This window comes from Pseudopodoces humilis, chromosome 1 (genome assembly GCF_049639895.1).
Source record: "Pseudopodoces humilis isolate 2021_Gansu_Grassland_sample_001 chromosome 1, ASM4963989v1, whole genome shotgun sequence".
NCBI classification, from domain to species: Eukaryota; Metazoa; Chordata; class Aves; order Passeriformes; family Paridae; genus Pseudopodoces; species Pseudopodoces humilis.
The window spans coordinates 16,026,506-16,039,294 of record NC_142200.1 but is presented as its reverse complement, the minus strand read 5'-3'; the positions used below and the strand labels follow the sequence as shown (position 1 = coordinate 16,039,294).

The following is a 12,789-nucleotide window of genomic DNA, read 5'->3' as shown; positions in this document are numbered from 1 at the left end:
TAAAAATCTGTTCTTAAATGGATATATTTTACCTTATTCCTATAACCTAAAGATTCCTTAAGTCTATAGCATGTCATAACTGAGTAAATGCACTGCTAGCAAATTTACTGACCTTCTTCTGCAGTATGAAGTGCCAAATATTGTCAGAAGCTGAATTTTGAATAATTGACCCAGGAAATTAAATCAGCTACAGCAAATCCTGTGTCATCAGGCTATATTATTCCTTGACACACCATGAATTCCACTATTGTGTAGTCTAATTTCATATGAGTCAGAAAAAGGTGTAATAATAAAAATAATAATTAAAAAAACTCTTAACAATAATGTTTCTATATCGGCATGCTGTACAGACAGTGGAATTTTGTGCTTCATCTTTCTCATCTACAAACATAAATTACATCTCTCAAGCAACAATCTTCAAAACGTGTTTGTAATGTTTCTATCTTTGTCACCCATGTTTTAAGCTTTCCAAAGGACCTGTTTGCATGAAATGCTCCTGCTTTCTGCTTCTTTAGACAGATACTGACTGTATGGGAAATCCATGCACACCCACACTGCTGAAGAGAAAGGGCTTAATCTGTAACATACCAGAAATGTATGCAATTTCATCTCTTTAGGTGGCAGGGGACTGTGGGCAGAATTATGGGCCAAATTCTGAAAAGATCTATGGATTGGAGATAGTGCCAAACAGTGTACTTCATTTGTGAATGACAGATCATGGTTGTTATACTTTCACTAGAAAATTCTGTGTCTAAATTTAAGAATACATGAAACACAAATTTTTAACACAGGGACTTGAAATTGTCTCCTAACAGTTCTTTGCACCAACAAAGTAGCAACAACTCTGAAGGGAAAAACAATTCTCACATTCAAAAATGAGGTTTTGGTAAATTTATTAATTTTTTCTAAAACTAAGTAAGTTCCACCCCTTAGTTGTCAGTCAAGCTGACCTAGTCATTGAATATCTGCTGAATATCTTCCTCTTATATCACTAAGTGTGGAAACCAGGCACCATGGTAAAACACAACAGTTTCCCTCTGATACTAGAGCAGGTGACTACAGAACAAACTAAAGTTGCAGTGAACTGGAAGTTTTATGAGTGTTTCCACTCTTAGTGGAAACATTTTCCTAAGGACTCTGAGGGTCTTTAACAGAGCAGGACCATGGAGTTCTGGCACTGAGATTTTGAGGCTAGTTTCATTCTTAGAAGAAATTTAACTGATTAACAGCACATTTCTTGTCAATGTCTGATGGCAGCAGTGAACACACCTGTCTGAGATGTGCGCAGGTAGAAGAGATGCTCAGCCTGGTGGCTGAGCTTCTTGAGGAGCTGAGGAGTATCTGACAAGGAGATTGACTTGATGCATCATATTCTATCATCCCTGAGATGACTATACCAGGCAACCATGACACAAGAAACAAAGGCCCCCCTACCCTCTCACCGCCTGGCAGAAGGAGGGGTTCTAAGAATGGAGGGGAAATGGAAGTAGGTTACTACTTGCAAGGACAGGCAAATCCTTTCCCAGCCTGCCTCATCTTCCCAGGTGCCCTAATACAACGGGTATGAGGCCCTGGAACTAGATGGGCTGACAACTTAAGATGCAGATGAAGGTCTTTTTGGAACTGGAGGGCAAAATAACCTAGCACCTGCATCATGATCACCTCTATCAAACAAAAAGAACAGTAGTTTTCATAGGTGAATCCCTCTGAGGGAATCCAAGGACCCAATATGCCAACCGCACCTTACTCATAGCAAAGCCTGCTGCCTCTCTGGAGCCTGGAACATTACTAGAAAATGCTCTAGTCTGATTATTATCTGGTGTTCTTTATGTCCACAGCAGTGAGGCAGCAAAGAGAAGTCCAAGGTCACCAAGAGATTTCAGGCCTTAGCACAATTGTTTGAAGGAACAGGAGGACAATTAGTGTTTTGTTCAAACCTTTCAGTATCAGGGAAGAATACTGAAAGGAGCAGGCAGACCCAACTGATCAACAGATGTCTCCGAGGATGGTGTCATCTTAGGAACTTTGGGGTTTTTGATTATATTATGCTCTATACAACACCAGATCAACTGCTATTCAATGGCAGTCAGAAGACTGTCTCTTCTTAGAGGAGAAAAATTATTTTTGTGTAGGAGTTAAAAGGGCTGACCAACAGAGTATTAAACTACACTGGAAGAGGGAAAGGGACAAAACCAGGTTCATCTGTGATAAGCAATGGGATGCCAGAGTTTTGAGTACTAGTGAGATCCTTCAGTTTCCTCCATGAGGATCTAGAAGCCTCGACTCAGCCCATGAACTACGACATCCTTGGCACAAACAACAGCTGGTGGGACCTGTCCTGTGACTGGTGTGCCAGCATAGAATGTTACACACTCTTCAGGAGGAATAGGCAGGCCAAGTGAGATGGGGGATGAGGCAGGGAAGAGGGATGGCAGAGGTTGCTGTTTGCTTTGTGTCCGGGTTTAGGAATGGTACTGCCCCATTCAGGGCCCCCCACTGAGATTCCCCAAAAACACCCTGTTGCTCTTTTCCACTCCTCTCAGCTTTCCCCTACCCCTTCCTGCTCTGGCTGGGGTTGAGAATTACACACACAAAAGGCAGAGATCAGGGGTTGTTATAAGAATAAATTACTGGCAACAGCAATGAGATAAGAAAGCAAACAGTAACAGCAACAATATTAACTACAAAACTGTACAAAAGAGAGGGTGATTTACTTGCAAAATGTTTACTGCAGAGCCCTATCTGACCTGACCACATTGATGTTTTTCTGACTGAAACTTCTGAGAATCCTTTCCCCCACCCCTGCCAGTGATGTGAGGTGTTACTAACACCTGGGACTTAGCCCTTTCCCCTCCCAGCCCCTGCAAAAATCTAACGCTTTCCTGGACAAAACCAGGGCATTATGGCATGTTAAGAGCCTTTGGTAAGGATTAAGGGACAAAGCAGATGTTGTTATGGGAGTCTACTACAGGACACACAGTCAGAATGTTGACACTGGCAAATTATTCCTCAATGAACTAAGGGAGACCTCTAAATCAACTTCTATTGTCTTTTGGGGGGACTTCAGCTTGCCACATGCTAATTGTGAATACCACACAGCTGGTACAAACAGAAGATTCCTAAAACACCTGGACTCAAAGGTACACTATAGGTTTGCTGATTACACTAAATTGGGAGAACCTGTTGACTCACTTGAAGGCATCTGTGCCCTGTGAAAAGACCCAGACAGATCAGAGGACTGGGCAATCACCAAAGATATGAAGTTTAACAAGAGCACTGCACTGGGGATGGAACAACCCTGGATGTTCATCCAGAATGGAAAAATACTACTGGATTGCAACACTGCAGAAGGGGAGCTGGGGGTCCTGATTGATGGCAAGTTGACCATGAGCCAGCAATGCCCTGGCAGCCAGGAGGACCAACCCAGCATGGCCAGCCAGGCAAGGGAGGGGAATGTCCTGCTCTGCTCTGGGGTGGTGTCACCTCAAGTGCTGGGAGCAGCTTCTGGTACCACAATATAAGGATATAAAGCTATTAGAGAGTATGCAAAAGAGGGCAATAGAGAAGGGCCTTGAGAGGAAACTGCATGAGGAGTGTCTGAGGTCACTTGATTTGTTCAGCCTAGAGGATAAGAGACTCATGGTAAGAGACTGTGGTAAGACCTCATTGTGTTCTTCACCACTTCATAAGGTGAAGCAAAACAACAGGCACTTACCTCTTCTGTGTGGTAACCAGGGACAGGACCCAAGGGAAGGGAGGTTTAGGTTGTATGTCAAGAAAATGTTCTTCACCCAGAGGGTGGCTGGGCACTGGAACGGGCTCAGGGAAGTGGTCACAGCACCAAGCCTGACTGGGCTTGTCTTTGGACACTGCTCTCAGGTACATCAGTACAACTCTGGATTGTTCTGTGCTGGGCCAGCAGTTGGACTTTGATGATCTTTATGGGTCTCTTGCAATTCATTATATTACATGATAATTCTATGATTCTAACTTATATCTGCAGTTAGGAATTTCCTGGCATAGGTCTACATTTTTGCCATCTATTGCCAAGTTTATAAAACCAGCACGAGTTTAAACAAACCAGAAATTACTGCATGAGTAATTAAGCAAACAAATTTACTGGGTCATAGATGACAAATAACCAAGGACATGGTCATATTCCATTCTGAATAATTATTCTATGTCATAACTTTTTCTTGTGTATCTTCAGCTACAGACTCTATTGAACTGAACCAAGCTAGGAACTAAATTTCTGATGTCAAATTGATTCTGAGCCACTTAAAGATTGCTTATTGCGAATGACTTTCACCAGCTCCTCCTCATTTCTGCCAGATGACAACTAGCTTAAGCTTTTCAACAAGCACTGGCTGCCAATTGTTTCCTCTTGCAAGCAATGGGTAACCAATTGCACATCAACAATATTCAGTTAATGTAATCTGCATGAAATAGCCTTAATTCCCAGGCAGATACATTCTGTGCTAAATATATATCTTAAGAAGTTTAAAGGTAGAGCCCACTTTTTCAGAGTATACTGCAGTATTGAGTATTCCAGCTTTAAAAATTGTAAATAGCTTGTGGTATCCAAAAATGAATGAAGGACATCATTTTTCAATCACGAATAAATCATGAAAATAATTTTTCATGGTCTCTGATATTCACAGTATAGTGGACTCTAGAAGAGCTCTACGTTGGGAATTTAAGCAACAAATAGTCTTGTTCTTTTTCTTCCAGAAAAAATGCCTTTCATCACATTCCACCCTTGGCACACAGTTTCAGCAGCAGTCAGAAACTGCTGTTGATGATATGAGAATATAATTGGAAAAAAAAAAGGAAAAGATGATCTATATTATATGCTTTCATGGTACTGGGATATAGCCAAAATAGAGAAAATTTTTGACAGGGAAGAGATGAAAAGTGAAAAAAATAGTAAAAGAACAGAGAAGTGCATTTTGCAACATTTAGCAAGCTACCTGGCAAGCAGAGCTACTTGGCAAGTTTAAATTAAATTTCAGAGACAGTAAAGCCATGAATAAGATGTTATCCTCTTCCAGTTAGTCTGTTTTGAAGACCATTACAGAGTTGTATAATTATTCCACAAATAATATAAAACCTCCTTTTTTCAGGGCAATCAATTGAATATCTCTCAGAAGAATCACAGTCACTTTAAAAAAAGTATATATAATGAATGGGATTGGATACTGTAATGAAATTTGTAGTCAGATTAATAAAATGTACTACATAAAATATATAGGTAAATTTACTCTAGGGTGAAAGATAGATAACTGTCACAGAATCACCCAGGGCCTAACTAATCAACATAATAGCCAGACAGATTTCTCTGTGACATCACAGGAAGTTTAAGATGAGTAATGAGGAAATAAGAGATTATAATGAAAGTTACCCTATCACATATGTAGCTAGATCTGAAAACAAGACAGCACCTTTCAATCTTGAGTTGCCTTGGATTATGTTGTACACATTGCCTGTTATATTTTTTTGCTTCTGTGTTCAAGGACTCCTATATGCTCACACAGGGTTTACAGGTTCCCATGACCTTCTCAATCTACTACTAACATTAAAATATTGGAAAATTTTAGAAATTTTTATAAGGATTGTAATTGTCCCAGGTTTGGAATTAATTGAAATTAACTGGGGGAGGGAGGGGAAAAAAAAGTGAAAACTTGAAAGAAGGAGAAACCATTGTAGTTGAACAGCAAAATACAGACTGTGATGTGAATACATACGTAAACACTGAGGTACTTCACCACTCCATGTTCCATTCCCAACACAAGTCAAAACAGCAGGAAAAGAGAGTTCGTATCCTGGAGAGCAGACATAGCTAATGCTAAATCCCCAGTCCAAGTTTGTTCCTTCCAACCTTCCATTAGAGATCTGCGGAGGAGTTGGGCAGGTAACAGCTGCAATAATATTCAAAGTAATTAGGCCCAGCTGCTGTAAATATCCCCGATGTACACAATTACTAGAAGAACCATATGGGCTAATTTCACCTTTTTTTAGAGGACAATACAGTCAGGGCATGCTTTCTCACTGTATTCTTGCCACATTTCCTGAAGTTAGTATGTCTGGTTTCCTTCATTTAGGAGGCAGTGGATGATTGATGAAGTGTCTTAAATAAACCAGGATGCTGCATCAAACCAAATAAGAAGACTACCTAAAAATCAGTATGGAAACTATGACGTGTATGATATTTCAGATATGTCTGGTAATCTACTACAAAATTTTTTTTGTCTGTTAAGACAACATAGAGTACAACCATATTTTATTAGTGTGGAAATAATAAAATATTTTCTTCCTGTTGACCATCTTAGGCATTTGCTAGATTTAATGTGTAGGGATGAAATTCCAGGACGACTGTTCCAAAATATTACTTCAAAGGCTGTTTCTAAGTAACGCAGTTTGGTTACTATTTGCTTTGTGAGTAGTTCATCACCAAAAAGCATCCAGTTGCTAGACAGAGGGAGAAAATGTAAGGATTTGCAATTCTTTGAAACTGTAAATATTGCTGCCTCTGAGAAGGCCAACAAGAAGTATTTCAGTATATTTTCTAAATTGCCAGGACTCCTAGGAAGAAATAGAAACATTTTCTATTCAGTTGTAGGCAAGAAGACTGAAAAACTGTACAGGAAGGCAGTAGAAATAAAGATATACAACTGTTGAGACAAAGATAAAAGTGTTACTCACTGGATAGTGGTGTAGTAATAGACAATTTCTAATTAAATGCTTAAGGGGAAAAAGTATTAAAGAAATGAAATTAAAGAAAATCTGAATCCAAAAGAGGATGAAATTTAGACCAAGTTGACAGAATGAACAAGATAGACAAAAAATGTAAACTGTGCTGGCAAAAGAGAAAGAAAGCAAATAAACTAATACAATTTAATCTGGTAAAGCCAGCTGGGATAAATGAGAAGATGTGGTAATTAAAAATTGAGCAGAGAATGCACAGGTCACAAAAATGGAGGAAGTTAAATGCTGCACCCCTAAGCTTTAAACGAATGTTTAGAACAGCTGTCATCTTGCAAGCTTAAAAGAATTCACTGGGTAATGAATAATAAGCAACCTGCAGAGGGTTCACTATGTACCATTTCTCCATTCTTTTTATTCTCTTCAGTGAGAATCTCAGTTATGTAGACCATAAAGATACTTTACAGCACCATTCATGGCTGTTTGAGAATATAGTTTCAAATAATCCTTTGCCAGCCAGTAAACCAAATCTAGCTTTTGGGGTCTTGGTTTTGCTCCAGAAGGGGACATGATAGCTTTTGCTACACTTCTATGATGTTTTAATAAGAGTAATTCAAAATAAGTGCTCTAAGCAGCAGGATTCTGTCTTCATTCTCAAAGAGCTCACAAACAGTATATATAAAAGGGTCTGTATATTTTAACTTCTTAGCTGACTAAGGAAGGAAATACTGGTGAATAATTAGGAAAGGAGACAAGAAGTAGAAGAAAATAGATGGAACATCAGAATTTTCGGGTGAGAAAAGGAAAACAAAACCATAGCCAGCAACAAACCAGAAAGCTTCTATATTTTGGTAAGAGAGGCATAAATATGTACCACAGCATTCTCAGTTTAAGAACTACAAGTATATAACAAATGCAAGTCTGCAAAAAAGACAATGTCAGAATATTTGAATATTAAGTTGCAGATGAACATGCATCCTTTTCCAATTTGGCACAGCAGCGCAGTATTTATATCTTCTCTTTCAATGGCACAGTGACAATTATGCATGTGTTTTCTGCCCAGTTCATTTTCCAATTATTTTAACTAAATAGTACCAAAGGACCCTGGCACTTCATTCTGACAGTAAAAACTAATTGCTATACATTTTACACTACTGCACGTTGTATATTATTTTAATTACATTATTAACTTGTCTAGTGTACTTACACAACACCAGACATTCTTCATAGGATTATTAATTATCATTTATACAAGCCTTAAATATGCATGACCCAAACCCAGAAAGACTCAAAAACTCAAAATTGATAGTAAAATTATTTTTTTTTGTATGATTCTGTTGGAATCAATTCAGAGTTAGATCTCATGGTCCCAATTAGGTGTCCTGTAGACCATAAGAATTTGAGGCTGAGAGATTTTATCATAAATACTTGTTCTGTCTTATGATCCTCTAGCTGTTGACTGAGACTCTCGGTCAATATGACCCCTGTGTCCATTCTTCAGTTCTTAAAATAATATTTTAATTGAAACTGAAGCCATCTCAATGCAAATAGGAAAAAAAAGTGAAATTTCAAGAAGATTTCAATGTTTGCCATCCTTAAGAATGTGTCAGGAAAATAACTTAAAAATTGACATTGTCAAAGGTGAATTAAAATTAAACTGGACTTGGTAAAATATTGGGGGAATTGTGTTCAGCAAGAAAAGTAATTGCAAAACTGGTGGAGATTTGAAATTAATTTGATCTAATTTGACAAATGAATTCATAGGAGGAAAATAAGTGCTGCTTAGCAGGTATGTATGTTACTTTGATTCCTTAAAATGAGACAGAAAGAAGATGGGTAAGAAAAAAGTAAATACAAAGGTAGCTAACTTAAGTTGTGAAAGAACAGAGATCAGACTGTGTGAACCCAGAAAGAAAACATCAAATGGTAATGCTGCTTTTCTACAGATGTAGTATTAGGAAGAGAGAAAAATAACTCCAGAGAGAAGTTGTTTTAGGGTTTATCAAGTGTGTTTCTCAGAGGAAATAGTTTTGATTAGACAGATAAGTTTGTCTTTCAATTATGTTCTGTTTTTTAAAATTTTCACAGGGTACATTAAAAAAACCCAAACCCAACAAAAACAAAAAACACAACAAAAAAACACATAAAAATCAGGTATGCAATTTGAAGAAGAGAAAGAAGGAATATCTTGAGATTTATCCTTTCAATTTTCACAGTAGAGAAAATAACATTAAGCAGAAAAATCTTTATTGGGAAATTTGCAAGAATGATTTAGTCTTTTTGTAGCAAGTTGATACTTAAAAGTGCCTGTCTAATAAAGGAGGGATCTGGAAAAAATCCTAGCATTACAGACAGAGGAATTCAGAAAAATTTGCCTTTGTCAAAGTTCAGTTTGTATATATTTAGATCTTTCCCAGAGGAGTCTTACATGTTTGAGTGTTCTGTTTGTAAAAGGAAGGACATATATATAGTTACTTTCTTATGACATACCAACTGCAATTAACAAATCTAAATCATCATTTCATACTGGATAGTTCAGTTTAGCAGCAAAATAATAAAAATATTCTACAGAACTGTAAAAAAACTATTCAATATACTATGCTTGTAGGAATATAAAAGTGAAAAGAAGCAAAAGATTGTCATTGTTTCTGCAGCCAAAGAAATCAATTCAATATATTCATACTAAAAGTAGCTTTGATTTCTGTGAAAATACACAATAAATTAACAATTTACAATAAATAGTGTAGGTAAATGTCATAAAAGAAATAGCTGACAAGCAAAGTAAAAGTTGTACCTTTACATGTTGGGATTACTCCACTCCACGTGCCATTGCTAGTACAAGTGCGAATTAAGGAACTATTTGCTTCCATTGTATAACCAGGTTGGCACATATAAGTAACATTTTTTCCAACAACATAATCATCACCATATCTCATGCCATTGGCTGGGACTCCTGGATCTCCACAACTGATAACTGTAAGTAAATAGTTGAGGAACATATTTTAAAATGTGAGATTTATCTGTATGTGAGGAAAAAAAACCCAACAAAAACATGACAAAAGTAGGCATCCATTGGGGGAAAAAAACAGAAGGAAAAAGTGGCATAAACCTTATCTCCACCAAGAGAAGATAAAGATACGCCATCTTAATTAGCTGCCAAACATGTGGAGCTACATAACTGTTATATTTGGAAATCATAAATACTTCAACAGTAGTAGTAAAGGACTGTACAATTTTAATTGACAGAATTTCAAGATTACAATTAAAAAAAAAAAGAAAAAAGGCATGACATAATCCATATGCCACTACCACCCTTATATATGTTAAAATTTTTCTTTAAATCAATTCAGTTTCATTATTAAAAAAGTACATGCCTATTATTTACTTTACTTTTTTATGGTATTCTAAAAGGAAACAAAATCTGGAAAATTTAAAATATATGCCTGTAAAAGCCTCCTACTTTATAAATGCTCACATAGTTGCTATGTACATAAACAGGTGGGAATATTCAGGTGACCCCCAAACATGGGCTATGGCTTACATAAAAACTAGGTCTATAGTACTTTAATATGTGGGAGTAGTTGTAAAACCTTTTATGACTTCTAATGTCAGGAGATAATTTAAATTCCTAGTGAAATAAGATACTCATAAGGAGTTAATAAAAAGTTTTATACCATTATAATCTGAGAATAGTGTTAAAACAGGTAATTTTCCCTCAGATCTGGTCAACTGGATCTATCAATTTCTTGAATAGTTTTTAGAGTAAGTAATATAGGGAACACTAGTGACAATGCTAAAAAGTGGTTGTTTTCAGGGAAAAAAAGGGGAAAAATCTTGTTTATACAATATAAAGCATCCCATGTGCTTTATGGTTTATTTTATAGTAAACTTGGAAATCACCATACATCATTGCTATTTCTTCTGGAAAACTGTGAGAAGCAGTTTCCTGCGCAGAGTACATGTCCTGGCCACTTCTAGCTCAAAGCCAAAGCATGGCTGACATGAATGTCACCCCTTCTGGATCCGGATCTCCAAAATCACAAAGATCCATGACTACATATTTGTGGTGTAGCTTCCTTGACCTAATAACTCAGGACCTGAGAAGCCAATATATATATTGCATATCTGCTCTACAGTTTAACATGGTCTGAGTGAGCAGACACCGATTACACAGCATATATCAAATCTTAAAATGTCCCATGCAATCACTGTATGGATACAGAAGAGACTAGAAAACAAACCACATGATGGTAACATAGGGTTATCTGGGTTAGTGTAAAGGAAGCCAATGTACTGATAAAGAAAACAAGTAGCTAATGTACTAATAAAGAAAACAAGTAGCTAATATACTAATAAAGAGAACTGGAGATCTGCCTATTTTAGTTTACCTAGTAACACAGTAATTTCAATTTATTTAAAAGCTAAAAAGCCATAGATTTTTCTTGGTCACTTTTCAAATAATATAGAACTGGGAAAGACAGAACTGTCTCTCTTATTTACACAAGTACTTTCAAATACTCTGAAACTTTCTTTATTTGAAATATTCCTTTTATTATCCTTAATGTGTAAATTTTAATAAAATAATCCTCAATATTTTTATAGATATTTTATTGTTTTGACTGAATTAAAATATCAAGCTAATGCCTTTATCCTTTTTTTCTCTTTGTTTCATTTCAGTTGGACCACCTTCACTCGAGTCACCATTTTAGGCAAAAACATCTTAAATTCCTGCAGTGATGCTGACCAGAAGAGCATTTCCTGTTGAGGAGCCAGTGAATCCCAACAGGATGACCCTGGGAGCCCCAGGCTGTGCTGCATGGCCAGGGCAGCTTTCAGACCTGTGCCTGCCACACAGATCTCTGGCAGGGGCAGAGCCTCAGCCAGCTCATGGCAACAGAGGCGCTGCAGGCAGCCCCCGCTCAGTGATTACACCTCGCTGACTGCAGGGCCTGGCTTTTTATTTAGCAGTGCAACAAGAAGCTCTCAGGAGAACATTGGTTTTGTTTGCAGAAATGGCAGCATCCTTTCTTCCTAAGAAAATCCTGTACCAGCTTGCTATGGTCTAGGTGTGCATGATGTTGCACACAGGTCAGTCCTGTTTGATGGTACACTGCCCAGGGCTCCCAGCCTGTAAAGGAGCATAAAATTATCTACACTATTCTCTTCTTACAGTGCCAGCTCTAAATACCGGCATTTTCAATGATGTCAAAGCAGGAGCTGTAATAAGTATGGACTGGCTGTAAATTTTGATAACACCTTGAAAAGAAAAATGGTATATCCTGAATCTCCCTCTCTTTGTTTTACTATGAAACTTCCTCTGTCAACATATTTCAAGTTAAAATCTCATGTTTCTACCTGAGTAATGTGTCTTGAGAAGACTGTTTTGGCATGTATTTCAGTAAAATTTTATTCTAAAATACAAGAAAAAATATAGATGCAGTTGACATCGCAAATCACCTTTATTTTTGGTATAATTAATCTGGTTCTCATTCTAATTTGTAAAATAATAAATAAACAAAAACACTGGGCTATCTCTCAGGCTTTATGACTGCAAAAATCCATTAAAGATGGATTTAAAACCGAAAAGTTTTATCATCTATCTTTTGGCTTCTTTTTGGGTTGCTGTAAGTGTGTTCAAAATTTAAAAAACGGTTTGCTATACCTCTGATGAGGATATGTTTCTTCAGAATGATAGGCAGTCTCATGCATCACATAAATGTAAAATTTTCATAATTACTACTAAAAGATGAACTAGGACATGTAATAAAGAAGGAACAGATGGGCTTGAAAATAAAGTGCTGCAAAATGCTCATTATGAATGTTAGAGCTGCTGAAATAGCTTCTGTTAGTTGGGTAGCCAAAGGAGTTTTAAGGTTAGTGAAGAGGCCAAACAGAAGATGATATGTAAAAATGGGACAACAGTTTTGACCTTGGAGTCACTACGAAAAGAATCCTCAAGTGTTCATTACAAGTTTTTTATTTTTTACTCTGGAAGAAGAGAATAGTATACTGCTGATTTTTCAAGATGAAGTAAAACAATTAAAATAAAAATGTCTGGATATGTCATATCACAAAACATAAACAAGA

General features: G+C 37.0%; 1 protein-coding gene across 3 annotated transcripts in view; it reads right to left on the bottom strand.

Annotated features, from left to right (window-relative positions):
* Window positions 1-12,789, bottom strand: part of CSMD3 (CUB and Sushi multiple domains 3) — a 572,913-nt gene that overhangs the window by 26,459 nt on the left and 533,665 nt on the right. For all 3 annotated transcript variants that reach the window (XM_005516952.3, XM_005516953.3, XM_088051522.1), the window contains 2 exons: window positions 9,497-9,676; window positions 5,745-5,918 (listed from right to left, as the gene is read on the bottom strand). In XM_005516952.3, the coding sequence (XP_005517009.1) occupies window positions 5,745-5,918; window positions 9,497-9,676 (354 nt within the window). The remainder of the gene's footprint in view (window positions 1-5,744; window positions 5,919-9,496; window positions 9,677-12,789) is intronic.